The 18,497-nt window shown below is 36.7% G+C and overlaps 1 protein-coding gene across 1 annotated transcript; it reads left to right on the top strand.

The window, feature by feature from the left end:
* Nucleotides 1-10,428: 10,428 nt before the first annotated feature.
* On the top strand, nt 10,429-11,358 carry LOC128048755 (taste receptor type 2 member 10-like). Its single transcript, XM_052641179.1, has one exon. It carries the CDS (start codon nt 10,429-10,431, stop codon nt 11,356-11,358), a length of 930 nt encoding a protein of 309 aa, XP_052497139.1.
* The last annotated feature ends 7,139 nt before the right edge of the window (nt 11,359-18,497 follow it).

The raw sequence follows: 18,497 nt of genomic DNA on the forward strand, positions 1-18,497 counted from the left end.
GGAAGATACCCATTTTTCATTTCATGGTGGGATTTCTTTTCTAGACTAAAACAGATTCCAAAATATAAGCCTGAACAAGAGCATGCTCAACTGTTGTATCATTTTTTTAATTAAATTTTTATGTTTACTTTATTTTACTTTATAATACTGTATTGGTTTTGCCATAACATGTTGTATCACTTTAAAACCATCATTTGGAAGACCCTCTATTGACAGTGACCAAGGTAACTGAGATTTTACTTCTGCTGGCATGTCAAGTGTAATCAAAAAAGTTTTTATAATCACTGAAATCTTAGAATTCATAACAGGAATTTGCAGAAATGAATTCATTGCACTAGTACTCTGTGCTGACTCTCTCAAAACCAAGAATATCTCCTTGTTTGACTTGATCTTAACATGGTTGGCCATCTCCAGAACTGGCATGATATTCATAATTCTTGGGTGGTGTTAGAATAGTGATCTATCCAGGAATATTTGAAAGTCATCAGGTAATAGAAGTGATTTTTTATTTCTTCTGGAATCTGAGCAACTCCTTAGGTACCTGGTGTGCTGTCTGCCTCAGCGTCTTCTACTTCCTCAAGCTATCTAATTTTTCCCACCCTTTCTTTCTCTGGCTGAAGTGCAGAAGAAAGAGAGTTGTTTTTACCATTCTTCTGGGATTCTGTCTTTCTTTGATTTTAATTTTCTGAGCATAACTTTTCATACATTTGGGGTCAGTGACCATTTAGAAATAGAAAACAACTTGCATTGGAAAAATATGCATAAAATCCGGTCCTATAGCAGTCAAATTCTCCTCCACCTAGGATCTCTCATCCCCTTGGCTGTGTCACTCATTTCATTTTTCTTGTTAATCTTTTCCTTATGGAAACATACCAGGCAGATGACAAATCATGCCAAAGGATCCAGAGACTTCAACACAGGGATTCTTGTGAGAGCCAGAAATACTTTAACTTCTTTCGTCATTTTCTTAGTTGTGCACTGTTTGGCCACATTCTTGTTAACCTGGTCCTGTTTCACACCAGAAAATGAAATGACTTTTATTGTGATTAAGTCTGTAGCATTTCTCTATCCTTCAATTCACCCTTTTATTTTGATTCTAGGAAACGGAAAACAGAGAGAGACTTCTGTGAATCTACTAAGGAAAATTGAATCTTGCATCAAGAGAATGTAATTCTTCGCTGCACAGAGGAACAGGGAGGAACCATTTATGTTCTGAGGAACAAAAAGTCACTGAGTGTCTCCTACTTTCTACCAGTGTTTTCATATTGTACTGGATAGAAAATTAAAAAAAAAATCTTCATTGACCTGTTGATATAAGACACAAGAGAAATGTTTCCTTGTATTGCATTAACTATCCTTGGCAATTTGACATAGTTATTTAATTTAAGCTTCATGAAATTGTAGATAATATCTATTATTTTATAATTTTCTATGGTGAAAATACTGAGGATCCTCATATATAAGTGACCTTACAAAGTGTTAGCTTTAGGAGTCAAACTCAATTCTTCTGGCTAAAAAATAGAAGAGTAGGTGAAAAAAGAATGAACTATACCCTTCTTATTAGCTCTTGATTCTATTATTATTAAATGGTCTACTACACTGCTCTCTGATACTTTTTATTAATTAATCAATGGTTGTTAAGGAAAAGGAAAAATTTACAAAGGGTAAATTTTAAATAAATCTACTTAATCAGTAGAAGATATTGTCCTTTACTATTCAAAGACAGTTCTAAGAATTGTAAAGAAATATGTAATTACTTAATGGAGCAGAATCAAAAAGAAATGATATGGGATGGGAGGTGGGAGGGGGTTCAGCATTGGGAACTCATGTACACCCATGGTGGATTCATGTCAATGTGTGGCAAAACCAATACAGTATTGTAAAGTAAAATAAAGTAAAAATAAAAATAAGATTAATAGAATAGTTGGATAAATTGGCAAAAAAAAGTGTATGTTTTCTTGATCTTTTTGTTTAATAAAAATAGCAAATTTTCTGAAAGTGACAGTGAGGAATTTGTGCCATGAAAGAGTCACATTTAATCAGTCTGATACAAAATCTGCTAATAGGAGAGTAAAAAATATTAGATTCGTTTTTATAAGTCAGAAAATAATAAAAATATTTTGTGCTATAAATTAAGGGAAAATTGGAGCATTTAAACCTTAAACTGGTAGCTTGAAATCCTGACAATACCTGTGTCTGTACACTGACCTTTGTCCCGCTTTAGCAAGTAATGCCTTCATGTTTCCACCCATGTAGACCTACTCTTAATTCTCCACAATTCCTCCTACCATAAATATAATGACTGCTGGGAAATCCTCTGCCATTATCCTCTATGAGATACTTTAGAATATTAAATTATCTTCAAGAATATGGCCCTCATCTTTAGCAATGTGCAAAATCCTGAATTCCTATTGAAAATGACAGTGGAAAGAAATCCAGGTGTGTGCTGGCAATCCTGTTACATCCTGGAATCTCTAGCCTTGAAAGAATGGTGGCTGAAGTTGGGGGTAGTGTCATATGCCTTTTCCATAGATGCAAATAAAGGAATCCTACATCAGTGTTAGAGTCTTTGTGTGTGTCTAGAGTTCAGGTCATGTCAATGAATAGCAAACCAGCAGAGATGGTTTTGAAGAAATAGTTATCGAGGTAGCCAAGAGTGTTGAAATTGAGGGCTCCTTAGTGAACATTACAGAACCTATTAATGGGATGATGTGCGATCCCAAGGCCATGTTATTCTAAATTAATGCTGTGTGTTAATATGGAGGAATTTGATTCTGTAGTAGTAAAATGCCCCCAAAACTATTTTACTTTTTGGAGGAAAACTAGGTTACATTTAGTCTGGCACCTGTTATGAATATCTGAGAAGCTCCTCAAAAACAGAGAGATAACATGGAAGAGAAGTTCCCCTATTGCAGTTTCCAAGAGAACCAACTCTGCCTAGCTCTGTTGGATTGCTGGGTAGCAAGTTAGTTATCTATCTAGGTCAATAATACAGGGATAACCTAATACATATAAAAACAAAAAATAAGATAATTCAAAAGCCACTCAGTGGTTTCAGGTGGAAGCTGCAGACCTAATTTGAAGACTTACTTACTGTTTGAGACTGTGTACGCAAAGTAAAAGAAAACCAACAAAAGCTTTAAGCAACAAACACCATATAGCGCACAGTGGAATCAAAAACAGTTTTAAAAAGAGTTACTTCAGAAAACAAGAAATCTACAGTAATTGTACTAGATATTCTCCATCAAATTCAAGAAAGCAATTCTATGCAAGAGGAGAAGAGATAAGATAAAAAATCAAACTATAGAAAGTATAATTGCAAAGGAGCAAGCCAGAGAAAGGAAAAAACAAAACGAAGAAGCAGAATGAAATAAGAGAGCATTCATGGAACTGAACACATGGCAGTAGATATTGAAAGTGATTTAGAACATTAACATATGATTAATAAAGGAGAATTTTTATTTTTTTTAATTTTTATTTTTACTTTATTTTACTTTACAATACTGTATTGGTTTTGCCATACATTGACATGATTCCACCACGGGTGTACATGCGTTCCCAAACATGAACCCCCCTCCCTCCTTCCTCCCCATAACATCTCTCTGGGTCCTCCCCGTGCACTAGGCCCAAGCATCCTGTATCTTGCATCGGACATAGACTGGCGATTCGTTTCTTACGTGATAGTATACAGGTTTCAATGTCATACTCCCAAATCATCCCACCCTCTCCCTCTCCCTCAGAGTCCAAAAGTCCACTCTACACATCTGTGTCTCTTTTGCTGTCTCGCATACAGGGTCATCATTGCCATCTTTCTAAATTCCATATATATGTGTTAGTATACTGTATTGGTGTTTTTCTTTCTGGCTTACTTCACTCTGTATAATCGGCTCCAGTTTCATCCATCTCATTAGAACTGATTCAAATGTATTCTTTGTAATGGCTGAGTAATACTCCATTGTGTATATGTACCACAGCTTTCTTATCCATTCATCTGCTGATGGACATCTAGGTTGTTTCCATGTCCTGGCTATTATAAACAGTGCTGTGATGAACATTGGGGTACATGTGTCTCTTTCCATTCTGGAGTGGCAATTAAACACCTTCGAATTCATCTAGATTCTTTTTTAATCCAAAGATATTCAAAATATCAGTTACCAGCTTATAAAACAAACCTATACCATACCCTTCACTCACTAAAAAAATCCAGAAATATGAATATATCCTTTGACAATTACATAATAGAAATCAACTGAATAAAGCATTCATTTGTGCCTTTGTGTATATTCTTAACATAAGCACATATAATATTTTAAAAATTACTTGATTAAAATCTTTATTGACTGAAATTTTGTTGAATGGCTACTGTCATCTTTTTTAAATTCTATTCACAATTCTTTCAAGATGATACTTGGGAATATACTAAACCTATAAAACCTTGAGAATATATCTACATTTATTTATAATTTTCCTATTCAGAAATAAATTATTTTTGTACTTTTTTCTCTTTTTTATTGTGGGGTAATCACTTTACAATATTGTGTTGGCTTCTGCATAATTTCTGTACTTTTATTCCAAACTTTCATTATCTCCTAGTGAAATATTTTTAATTTAAATAGATCATACCTTGGCTGATTATTCATCTGCATATATTTTTATGTATTATACTCTTGTTTGTACACTTAAAAATAATGTGGTATTTTGTTTTTATGAGAACTTTTCAGATTTTAGTAATGAATTTTTCTTACTTATCTATTGTGATGACATGCTGCTCAGCAACATAAAGAATCCAGGCTGCATGTGGGTCTTTCAAAATTTATCAGGACTTGCTGTGCTCTAGTGCACATGTCATTTCAATTTCCATTCCACGTGGAAACTATTCTCTCATTTGTGAAACCAGGAATATCTCTTGTTTTATAGTAGGGTGGAATTCATTTAAGGAAATGCCTACTTTTTGACCTATGTTCAACATTTGTGGGTCATGCTTTTGTACCTATTCTTAACATGTTTTCATGTAAAACAAACATAGGTATGTGAAGAAGAAAAATTTCTGCACAATTATTTATCAGTGGGTAGTAGTTGTAATAGTGTATCAGTGTTTTTCAACTTAGGCAATTTTTGCCCCCTCTGCAAGGGACATTTGGCAATGTCTGGAGACACTTATGGTTGTCACAGCTGGGAGGTGATGCCAGCTACTTGTGGGTAGAGGCTAAGGATGCTGCTAGGCATCCTGCAATTCTGAGACAGCCTCCTACAACAAAGAACTATCCAGCCCAAAATGTCATGTGTGAGGTTGAGAAACCCTGTAGCGTACAATTGATAACATTTATAACTTTAGAGAAGGAGAATGACTAAGATACTCTCAGATATCATGATAGCAAAGGTATTATTAATATGAGAAATGGTAACTGTGTTTCTTAGTAGAGAAAATATTATAGAACAACATATTATATCCACAAACCATGTAAAAGTTAAAGTTATATAACAGAATAATGACAGTGGCTCTTTAAAAAGGCTTTTTAGGTGATTTCCAATTTTCTATTTAGGTCATGATTCTCTTGCATAATTTTTAATAGTTACTTAAAATTTTTCCTCTCCAAAGTAGTTTTCTGATGTCTGGGATTTATTTACCATGAAAGTGTTACCTACTTTGCATGAAATTTTATTTCTGGTGAAATGGAAATTCTCTTTATGCTAGTATGTGATATTTGCATCTTAGTTTGTGACATGGCTCTGGAAGTGAGATTTCTGTGAAAAGAGAATACAGAAATCTAAGGGCTTTGTTAAGGATGCTAAAATAAAATTCTCCTTTAACCAGAAAAAAAAGTCAATATTCAGATAAATAAGTATAAATTATTGAAATATTTATTAGAGCTACACAATGTAAAGAAGAGACATATTTGGGAGGTTAGCAATCAATATTGCCAGATGATTGGAAAAGTTTATGTGTTCTCATTTATATTAACCTTATATCATGAGGGACGTTTCCACAGATAAAAACAATTACACAAGGACTTCCCTTGTGAGCCGGTGGTTAAGAATCCACCTTGCAATGCAGGGGACATAGGTTCCATCCCTGGTCAGAGAACTGAGATCCTGCAGGCTGCAGAGCAACTAAACCTGAGCAATGCAACTAGAGAGTCCCTGCACCACAACAAAAATCCTGCATGCGCAACTCTTCCATCTCTAACGGCTATTCCTGTCAGGAATTGAACCACGGTCTCCTACATTGAAGGCAGATTCTTTGCCAGCTGAGTTACTTAGAAGCCCTAAGACCCGACACAGCCAAATAAATAAATGAATAGATATTTTTTTAAAAAGAATTTGTCGTTAATTGTTATAATTCTTAAGGTGATATGAAACAACATGCCTTGTTATATACAGCATGAACCAGTCCCTGAAAATATGTATGTATTAACAATATTTGGGGGAGCTATGCTAGTCAGGAAAATCCTGCTTCAACATTACATGAACCAAGAACTTTCAGATGTTCAAGCTGGGTTTAGAAACGGCAGGGGAACCAGAGATCAAATTGTCAACATTTGTTGGATCATAGAGAAAGCAAGGGAATTCCACAAAATCATCTACCTCTCTTTCATTGACTATGCTAAAGCCTTTGACTGTGTGGATCATAAAAAACTGTGGAAAACTCTTAAAGAGATGGAAATACAAGAACATCTAACCTGTCTTCTGGTAAACCTGTATGCAGGTCAAGAAGCTATAGTTCGAACCTTGTATGGAACAACTAACTGGATCAAGACTGAGAAAGGAGTATGACAAGGTTGTTTATTGCCTTGGGCAAACTCCAGGAGATGGTGAGGGACTGGGAAGCCTGGCATGCTGCAGTCCATGGGGTTGTAAAGAGTGGGACATGACTTGGACATGACTTGACGACTGAACAGCATTAGTCAGGAAACTTTTGACTATTAAAAAAAAAATTGTCTCAAACTAGTGTAAACTCTAAGAAAATTATTTCATTTACCTAGGCATCTAAAGGAGAGATGGTTCTAATCCATGATCAAGGACTCAAGCTATTTACCTCTCTATTCTGTGACATTAGCATCTTCATCCTAGACCTTGTCTCTTTGGGGTTAAAGATAATTGCCTGTGGCAGCTGGGTCTATTTTCTTATTCATAACCTGCTGAAAAGAGTCTTTTTTAAACCTAGGATAATAATTCTTTCACTTCAGTTTGTTGAAATCATTCAGGACCTTATTCTGAACTTGGATTAGGGACTGCTGCCAGTAGAATATAATTTGACACCTATATATCTTCTTTGGTAGGGTATATGTTGAAATCTTTGACCCAGTTTTTAGCTAGGTTTCCTTATCTACTTTTTGTTGAGTATTACGAGTTCTTTTTATGGTCTGGGTAACAGTAATTTATCAGATATGTCTTTTTCAGATATTTTCTCCCAGTCTGAGACTTGTCTTTTCCTTTTCTTGACTGTGCCTTTTGCAAAGCAGATTTTTTTTTTTTAATGAAGTCCTGCTTATCAATTAATTCTTTCATGGATTTTGCCTTTGGTGCTTTATTTTAAAAGTCATTGCCATTTTGAAGATCATCTAGGTTTTCTTCTATGTTATCTAGTAGGAGTTTTATAGTTTTGTTTGTTACATTTTAGTGTGTGATCTGTTTGGTATTAATATTTGTGAATGGTATAAAGAATGCATCCAAAATCAGGTTTTTTTTTGCATGAGGGTGTCTTATTTGTTCCAGCACAGCTTGCTGAAAAGATTATCTGGGCTCCATTGTACCTCTTTTGCTCTTTTGTTGAAGGTCAGTTGATTATATTCATGTGGATCTGCTTATAGGCTCTTTATTCTGTTCCATTTATCTATTGGTCTATTGTTTTGCTAAAACCACACTGTCTTGTTTAAGTCTTGAAGGCAAATAGTGTCAATTCTCTGATATTATTCTTCTCTTTCAATATTATGTTGCCTATACTGGGTCTTTTGACTCCTAATATAAACTTTAGCATCGGTTTGTCAATGTCAACAAAATAACATGCTGAGATTTTTTACTGTGATTACACTGAATCTATAGATCAAGTGGGGAAGAACTGACATTTTGACAATATTGAGTCTTCCTAACCATAATCATGGACTATTGTTACATTTACGTGTGTGCTTAATTACTCAGTCATGTCTGACTCTTTGTGACTCCATGAACTGTAGTCTGCCAGGTTTCTCTGTCATTTGCATTTACTTAGTTCCTTATTTTCATTTATCAGTTTTGTAGTTTTCCTCATAAAGGTTTGCACTTATTCTGTTATATTTATACTTAAGTATTTCATTTGGGGGGATGTTATGGAAATGGTATCTTGTTTTAATTTTAAGTTTGTTCATTGCTGTATAAGAAAGCAACTGACTTACATATGGTAACTTTGTATCTTGCTACGTTGTGTCTTGCTACATTTGTGTCAAACTAACTTATTAGTTTCAGGAGGGTTTTTTTGGTCATTTCTTTTGGATTTTCTATATACATGATCATGTCAACTGCAAAGACCATTTTATTTCTACCATCCCAATTTGTATACTTTTATCTTTCTTCCTTTGTTGCATTAGCTAGTATTTCTAGAACATGTTGAAAAGCAGTAGTGAGAGAGGATATCTTTGACTTGTACCTATTATTGGTATAAAAACTTTGAGTATTTCACCGTGAAGTACAATGCTAGTTTTAGATTTGTTTTAGATAATCTTTATCAAGTTGAAGATATTTTCCTCTATTCTTGGCTTATTGAGCATTCTTATAACGAATGAATGTGGATTTTGTTGAATGCTTTTTTGCAGCTATTGATACATTGTCTGCTTTTTTTCATTTGTTAATATGATGGGTTACATTAAATCATTTTAAATGTTGAACCAGGTTTGTTGAACTGTATCCCAGTTGTTTCACTAAATTATATTTTTGTATACATTTTTGGATTGAATTTGCTAATTCAATGAGAATTTTCACATCTATGATCATGAGAGATATTAGTCTGTGATTTTCTCTTCTAGTGATGTCTGTGTCTGGTTTTGTTATTAGGGTAATGCTGAACTTAAAATGAGTTGGAAAATAGTCCTTCTGCTTCTATTCTTTGAAGGAGACTAGAGAGAATTAGTATAATATTCCTTAAAAGTTTGTTGCAATTTACCATGACTCCACCTTGGCCTGTTGCTTTCTGTTTTAGAAGGTTATTGATTAGCCCCTCATTTTAATAACAGAATTAGACCTATTCACATTCCTATTTCTTCTTGTGTGAGTGTTGACAATGGATGTTTTTCAAAGAGTTGGTACATTTCACCTAATTTATTAAATTGGAGACATAGAATTACTCCTAATATTCCTTTAAATGTCCATGGGATCACTTGTGATACTGCATTTCACTTCTGGCCTCTCTTTTATTCTTAGTTAGCATCCTTGCATGCATGCTCAGGCACTAAATTGTATCTGAATTTTTGTGACTCCATGGGCCCTAGCCAGCCAGACTCCTCTGTCCATGGAGTTTTCCAGGTAAAAATACTGGAATGGGTAGCAATTTCCTTTTCAAGGAAGTGTTCCTAACCCAAGGATCAAACCCACATTTCCTGAGACTCCTGCATTTACAGGTAGACTTTTTACCACTGAGCCAACTGGAAAACCCGTAGTCAGTATGACTAAAGGCTAATCCATTTTATTGATCTTTTCAAAGAAGCAGCTTCCTCTACAATGGCTAAATTCATTCATCTCTTCTATACACTGTTTTTTGCTTTATATATCTAAACTGTCATTATTGTGCTGTGCTGTGCTTAGTTGCTCAGCCATGTCCGACTCTTTGTGACCCCATGGAATATAGCCCACCAGGCTCCTCTGTCCATGGCATTCTTCAGGCCAGAATACTGGAGTAGGTTGCCTGCCCTCCTCCAGGGGATCTTCCTGACTCAGGGATCGAATATAGTCTCTGGCATCCCTTGCATTACAAGCAGATTCTTTACCTGCTGAGCCACCTGGGAAGCCTCCTGTCATTATTAACACAATATAAATGACAATGTCATTGTTGACATTAAAAAATGATAAAGTCCAGTTTATGTTTCTATTCTGCTCTGTTTTCTGTAGGTATGTGTTAGGCACTCCTACTGTACAATCCAGGGTAACAAATGCAAAATAGTCTCAGGAGGACAAGTAGACTCCAAGAAACAGAAACTTTTATTTGCATCTTAACAAATTGTGGGTAGGCATTCAGTCTGGATGTGTGTTCTGTAGACTAGCTAAATTTTATATCCATAACTAGAGGGGTCTCTGTGAAGCTATTTTGGATTCCATAACAATGCAATAATTGGGTCCATTTCATCTTTATAAAATGAAAAAGAAGAAAATCATCCTGCCATCAAGCAGCAATACATGCCTTTTTCTGCAGCAGGTAACTGAAAATTAATGAAACAAAAATAGTATTAAGGATTGGCAGACATGCTGAGTATATTGGAAGGCCTCCTCATTTATGTAGCAGTTAGTGAATCAGTATTGGGGGTCTTAGGGAATGGATTTATTGGAGTTGTAAGCTGCATTGATTGTGTGAAAAGCAAGAAGATCCCTACTGTCAGCCTTATTCTCACTGGCTTAGCTTCTTCCAGATTTTGCCTGATATGGATAATAATTACAGATGCATATGTGAGGATGTTTTTTCCAGATACATATTTGTCTGGTAATCTAAGTCAAAATATAGCTCACTTATGGATAATTATGAATCAATCAAGTATCTGGTTTGCCACCAGCCTCAACATCTTCTATTTCCTGAAGATAGCCAATTATTCCCACTGCATTTTTCTCTGGCTGAAGGGTCACATCAACAGGGTTCTTCTCCTTTTCATGGGGTCCTTGCTTATTTCATGGTTATTTGCTTTTCCAAGCATTGCAAAGCCTAGTATTAATGATATTATGAAGAACAGAAGCTCAACCTGGCTGATCACCCTGCATAAAAGGGAATACTTGACAAATCATATTCTGCTCAATATTGGAGTCATTCTTGTCTTTGTACTATGCCTGATTACATGTTTCTTATTAATCACTTCCCTTTGGAGACACAACAGAAAGATGCGATTGAATGCCACAGGATTCAGAGATCCCAGCACTGAAGCACATATCAAAGCAATGAAGATTTTGGTGTCTTTTACCATCCTCTTTATCTTGTATTTTGTAGGCACTGCCATACAAATATCAGGTAGTACTATGCCTGAAAACAACCTGTTGCTCATTATTGGTATAACAACCAGACTCCTCTATCCCTGTGGACACTCATTGATCCTAATTCTAGGAAACAGGAAGCTGAAGCAAGACTTTTTGAGGGTACTGAAGCCATTAAAGTGCTGGGGAAAAGAGAAACTTCTTAGAATTCCATGACGGGCTTGGGAAGAAATGGATGTTGCAAGAAAGTAATCTAGTGATGAAATTCCTGAAAATCTGTTTCACTTTCTGCTTTCTTGCAGTGGTTTTAACTGTGTTTTGAACATAACTAAAATCTTACAAAATGATTTTGACTACATCTCAAGGCATGTCACTTTTCAATGAGATTTTAATCCCATATACAAATTAAGTGGCTCAGGGAGCTTCCTTCTCTTGCCAGTGGTTTCTCCCAACCATCAACCTCAGACCGAAAAATTACTTGGCGATTATTTACTATAAAGATGTTGCTGGTAGGAGTAAGTCTCTAAAACAAGATTTCTATTTGTGTTTTAATTGAATTCCCTGAAGCAATGATAGTCCTTCACCAAAAATAACTCAATGAATTATTATTATTATATTAATTCTCTTACTTATTTTAATGCCCACATTTTTCTAGATTTGTCAAGTAAGAACCACTTCAAATCATCTCTTGTGTCCTTTTGACATGTCCCCATTCTTCTTTCATGTTTCCTTACATTCTTTCAAACCAAAACATTTCAGGCTCACTTTGTGCTTTTCTTCACCCAGCCCTGGATTTGTTATTTCTGCAAGAAGTCTTCATTTATTTGAGGGAACAAGGGCATTAGAAAACAAAACTTTTGTTGTATACAAACATTACATGCACCCACTTACTTCTTTCTCCCTCTTTGCCTCTGTCTATGTATCTCTCTAATTGTAATGTATGATGCATCTATGCTGATGTTAATTATAATTAGAAAATTTCAATTAAAAACCACAAGCTCTCTTCTTGCTGCTGCTGCTAAGCTGCTTCAGTCGTGTCCGACTCTGTGTGACCCCATAGACGGCAGTCCACCAGGCTCCTCCATTCCTGGGATTCTCCAGGCAAGAATACTGGAGTGGGTTGTCATTTCCTTCTCCAATGCATTAAAGTGAAAAGTGAGAATGAAGTCGCTCAGTCATGTCCAACCCTTAGTGACCCCATGAACTGCAGCCTACCCGGCTCCTCCGTCCCTGGGATTCTCCAGGCAAGAATACTGGCGTGGGTTGCCATTTCCTTCTCCAAAGCTTCCTTCTTATCATGTTTCAAATCCTCTTTTTAACCATGAAAGATATGGCTCTTATTTGTTCAGTTAAAGGTCTGTCTAGTCAGAGCTATGGTTTTTCCAGTAGTCGTGTACGGATGTGAGAGTTGGACTATAAAGAAAGCTGAGCACCGTAGAAATGATGCTTTTGAACTGTGGTGTTGGGGAAGACTCTTGAGAGTCCCTTGGACTGCAAGGAGATCCAATGAGTCCATCCTAAAGGAAAGCAGTCCTGAATATTCATTGGAAGGACTGATGTTGAAGCTGAAACTCCAATACTTTGGCCAACTGACGCGAAGAATTGACTCATTTGAAAAGACCCTGATGAGGGACAAGATTGAAGGCAGGAGGAGAAGGGGATGACCGGGGACAAGATGGTTGGATGGCACCACCGACTCAATGGACATGAGTTTGAGTAAACTCCAGGAGTTGGTGGTGGACAGCAAGACCTGGTGTGCTGCAGTCCAGGGGGTTGCGAAGAGTTGGACACAGCTGAGCAACTGAACTGAACTCTGTGGTTTATTTACTCATTTATTCAGTCCTAACATACACTACACGTAGTTTCTGGCTTGTTAACTTTATCTCTTCTAGAAGGAAAAGAAAGGAGGAAGGAAGGAAAGAAGAAAGTAAGAGCGACAGAAGGAAAGAAGAGGGAGGGGAGAAAAGGGAGAAAGGATGGGGAAGAAAACACTATTAACTGTGGTTCAGTACTTTGTTGCAGCTCATATATGACCATATCGGGGCATAAATTCAAAATGCAGTGTTCCAAAGTAACTTTGGTAAGTTCTCTTTCTTTCCTTTTAGCATGATTATATTATTCATTTGAAAAAAGTGAAATTTGTTTGTTATGGTAGTTTGTTTTTTCCCCTGCCTGTATTTTATATTTTTAATGTCAAATAATAACATCATCTTTAAGAGTCAAAAATATACAAAAGGCATACTGAGACTGTGATCATTCACACTCATAACTTTCATTTTGTCTTAAATTACTCAGTATTAATTATCAATCTCATTCATTTCTGCTTTCTTCCTCCCAATTTTATTTTTGAAAAAAATAAGCAAGTAAGTGTGTATTAAATTTTTCTGTATTCCTTATATGAAGAATAGTTTGCACAATGCTTTTTTCATTTTACAATATGTAAGAAATCATGGCATCCAGTTGTGAAATTACGTCTCATTCTTTTTCACACCTTTGTAGTACTCCATTGTCTGAATGCACCAGAGTTGATCCGACAGGTTCTGTGTTTATGCTTGTTTGTTTCTGATATTTTGCAATTACAAACAGTAGTGCTATGAGTAGTTTTGTACATATGTATTTATTGATTCTGACCCCCCAATTCTGATGTATAGGAATCTTTCCAACTTCACCAAGCAATTATTTCAACTCTGAACTTACCTACCTGAAGGGCATCAGATTCCATAGGTTACGGGCTCAGTCTCACAAGACTATCCTCACTTCAGATGCCAGTTGTAAGCTCAGGTTATTACCTGTGCTTTTGACTTATTGGCTATAAATTTGAGATTCCAACAATCCCTTTCTTGGATTTGATTAATTTCCTAGAGTGGCTCATGGAATTCAGAAGACATGTGTACTCACTAGATTACTGGTTTATTACAGAGAATATTAAAAGAAGTGAATCAGCAAAGCAATGAAAAGATCCCAGCTTCACTCTGTCTCCTTATGGAGATTTGTGGTGGTCCTGGCATTAGCATGAGAGCTTTCTGGAAAAATTTTACAGAAGGCCTAATTATGGAGTGATGATTTAAGACTTGACTAAAATCACTTTATGAAGAAAAATAGTCATGTTAAATGTGAAAATATTGAACAAGAATCCTGGCAGATCATAGTAAGGAAGGAAGAGAGTTGAAATATGCAGAGTCTGAGATGTCAGTCTCACAAGGATTACTTTTGAAAGAGGAGAGAGAAACAAAGAATGGAGAAATGGCCTAGAGAAGCTGAGTGACAAAAGAAAAAAAGAACAAGGGGACATTTAAGATTATGCGAGAGAAGAAAAACTGAACAATGCACAGCTTATTCACCCTACTGCCAAAAGACAGGCTTCTGTGGCTGTACAGTATAGCAATGAGAATAAATGAAATACAATTATACGTAAACATATAGATGAATCTTACAAACTGGATGTGAATGAAAGAAACTAAATTTATGTTCTCTGTGAGTTTAAACATATAAATATAAAAGAGCAGGAGGCTGTATGGTTGTAACTAGAAGGGGCTTGAGGCTGTCTTCCGGGGAGTTGATTGTGTCTGTTTCTTGGTCTGGGGTGTGGTTATAAGAATGTACACAGTTAGTAAAAAATCATGAAGCTCCTCATTTAAAATTTTATTAAATGTTAGCAGTAGTGTTAGTCACTCAGTTGTGTCTGACTTTTTGCAACCCCATGAACTATAGTCCACCAAGCTCCTCTGTCCATGGGATTCTCCAGGCAAGAACACTGGAGTGGGTTGCTGTGCCCTCCTCCATGGGATCTTCTGAACCCAAGTCTCCTGGATTGCAGGCAGATTGTTTACTCTCTGGGCCACCAAGAAAGTCCTGTTATTAAATGTTAAGTGTTTGTTAATTATTTTTCAACAATAGAAACACTGGTTTAGTTTCCCAGGACTGCTGTAAAAAATTATCACAAATTTGCCTCCTTCAAAAAACAAAAATTTACTGTTCACAGTTCTGGAGTCTAGAGGTCTGAGATGAAGGGATCAGTAGGAATCTCTGAAGCCTCTACAGAAGAATTCTTTCTTGCCTCTTCCATCTTCTGATGCACTTAGGCATTCTTTTGATGGTAGCAATAGTAATTCCAATCCTGCCTTCATCTTTACATGGTCTTCTCCTTTCTGTATGTTGAAACTTCCTCTCCCTTCTCGTCTAAGGACACCAATCATTATGTTTAGATTCTGATTCCAAACTACATCTGCAAAGCCTTCTTTGCCAAGTAAGAACCCATTCACAGATACAAGGGGTTAGCTCTTGGTCATACCTTTTGCTGGGGATACACAATTCAACCTACTACATCATCCTATTAAGATCTAGAACTTTACATGGATGACTAAATGGGGTCAGTAGTTTCCTCCTTGAAATTTGCTTCCAGCTTCCAAAATTCTAATTTACTCAGATGAGACCTGAGAATGTCGTCAGGTTGGAAGGTCAGTGAGATCAGGAGAGAACACATAAGAAAGCAAAAAGCTCTGGGAAGAAAGAACATCTTCCTATTTTTCTTCTTATATGCTTTGGACGTAAGATCCTAGTCAGTTCGGAATTTTGTGGCCTAGGAGTGAGGAGGTGTAGAGCTTAGGCCTACCAAGATTTGCCAGAAATAGGAAAGCCTTTAGGTCAGATATATTAATAAAAAGTTTATAAAAGCTGGGCATGGTGTTTATATCCTTTAAGGATACTGAATTAAAATTATAGCCAGTTAAGAATTCAGGATCCTGGGCCATATTATCTCAGAAATCAGAATTTATAGAAATCTAGGATGGAATTTGTTACTTTAAATTCCACCATGAATCCATTTCCTGCTTGAGGTAGAAGAAAGCGCAAAACAGTGTCATTAATCTCCTTAATTGCATCTTGGCAAATATGACTTCACCTTCAGTTAAACTCATAAATAAAGAATTCAGCCTGTGACAATGGCAAAAGAATGACTTAGTCAATGAGCTCATACTTATTTGAAGATTGCAGTTTGAAGGGTTTTCACATTTGTAAGTGCTTTTTAGGAAGATACCTATTTTTCTCATCTCATGATTGGATATTTTTTTTTGCGCTGAATCAGACTCCAAAACACAACCCTGAACAAGAGTGTTCTCAACTGTTGTATCATTTCAAAACATCCCTTGAGAGGCCTTCTATCAGCAGTGACCAGAGTAACCAGGATTTCACTTCTGCAGTCATGTCCAGTGTAATCAAAGTATTTTTATGATCATTGAAATGTAATAATTCATAACAGGAATTGAGGGGAATGGATTAATTGCACGAGTACTCTGTGCTGATTTTGTCAAAAGCAAGAATAGTGCCTTGTTTGCCTTCGTCTTCACATGGATTAGCATGATACTCATACTTCTAGATGGCATTAAACTAGTGTTCTATCTGGAAATATTAGATAGTCACCAGGCAATGGCACCCCACTCCAGTACTCTTGCCTGGAAAATCCCATGGCCAGAGGAGCCTGGTGGGCTGCAGTCCATGGGGTCGCTGAGAGTCCGACATGACTGAACGACTTCACTTTCACTTTCACGCATTGGAGAAGGAAATGGCAGCCCACTCCAGTGTTCTTACCTGGAGAATCCCAGGGACAGGGGAACCTGGTGAGCTGCCGTCTATGGGGTCGCACAGAGTCGGACACGACTGAAGCGACTTAGCAGTAGCAGCAGCAGCAGGTAATAAGAGGAGTTTTTGAGTTCTCCTGGAATCTGAGAAACTCCTTAACTACTGGATGTGCTGCCTGCCTCAGCGTCTTCTACTTCCTCAAGCTATCTAGTTTTTCCCACCACTTCTTTCTCTGGCTAAAGTGCAGAAGAGATAGAGTTTCTTTCACCATTATGTTGCAATTCTGTCTCTCTTTGATTTTTAATCTTCTGAGCATAAAATTTATACTTTTGTGTTCAGCAAGCATTTAGAAAAGGAAAGTCTTAACTTGGAAAAAAGGTTTGCATAAAAGTCAGTATCACAGCAGTCAAGTTCTCTTCAGCCTTGGATCTCTCATTTCCTTGTCTGTTATCACTCATTCTATTTTTCCTGTTACTCTTTTCCTTATGGGGACATACCAAGCAGATGACATGCCATAACGCAGACCCCCGGGACTTCAGCACAGGGGTTCTTTGACAGCTAAAAGTACTTCAGCTCCTTTCATCATTTTCTGAGTTGTACACTATTTGGTTGCTCTTATGTTGTTGTTGTTCAGTCACTCAGTTGTGTCCGACTCTGCAGCCCCATGGACTGCAGCACAAGCAGGGAAGCTTCCCTGTCCTTCACCATCTCCCAGAGCTTGCTCAAACTCATGTCCATTGAGTTGGTGATGCCATCCAACCATCTCAACCTCTGTCATCCCCTTCTCCTCCCGCCTTCAATCTTTCCCAGCATCAGGGGCTTTTCTAATGAGTCGACTCTTCTCATGAGGTGGCCAAAGGGTTGGAGTGTCAGCTTCAGCATCAGTCATTCCAATGAACATTCAGGACTGATTTCCTTTAGGATTGACTGGTTCGATCTCTTTGCAGTCCAAGGGACATTCAAGAATTTTCTCCAACACCACATTTCAAAGCATCATTTCTTTGGTACTCAGCCTTCTTTATGGTCCAACTCTCACATCCATACATGACTACTGGAAAAATCATAGCTTTGACTATACAGACCTTTGTTGGTAAAATAATGTCTCTGCTTTTTAATACTCTGTCTGGGTTTGTCATAGCTTTTCTTCCAAGGATCAAGCTTCTTTTAATTTAATGGTGGCAGTCACCATCAGCAGTGATTTCAGAGCCCAAGAAAATGAAGTCTGTCACTGTTTCCATTGTTATATTATGCCTTTATTTTAGATTGGTGCTATTTCAATCTAGAAGATGAAATTGCTTGTATTGTTGTTAACACTGTAGCATTCCTCTATCATTCAATTCATCCTTTTGTTTTGACTCTGGGGAACGGAAAACAAAACAGACTTCTGTGAATGTGCTAAGGCAAACTGGATCTTGCATCAAGAGAATGTAATCCTTCACTGGATGGAGGAACTGGAGGGGAACCATTTATGTTCTGAAGAAAACAACTCAGTGAGAGTCTCCAGTGTTCCTCCACTGGTTTCATATTGTATTGGATAGTATTTTTTTTTTTTTTTAATCTTCATTGACCAGGCTATTGACGTTGGAGAAAATGTTTACTTGGGTTCCATGAACTATCCTTGGCAATTTGACAGTTACTGAATTTAAACCTCAGAAAGTTATACAAATATTTATTTTACCATTTTCTCTGATGAAAATATTGATAGTAATCATATGTAAGTGATATTAGTGTTAGCATTCAAACTCTAATCTTCTGGCTCAAAAATAGAAGAGTGTGTG

Source organism: Budorcas taxicolor, chromosome 5 (genome assembly GCF_023091745.1).
Source record: "Budorcas taxicolor isolate Tak-1 chromosome 5, Takin1.1, whole genome shotgun sequence".
NCBI lineage: Eukaryota > Metazoa > Chordata > Mammalia > Artiodactyla > Bovidae > Budorcas > Budorcas taxicolor.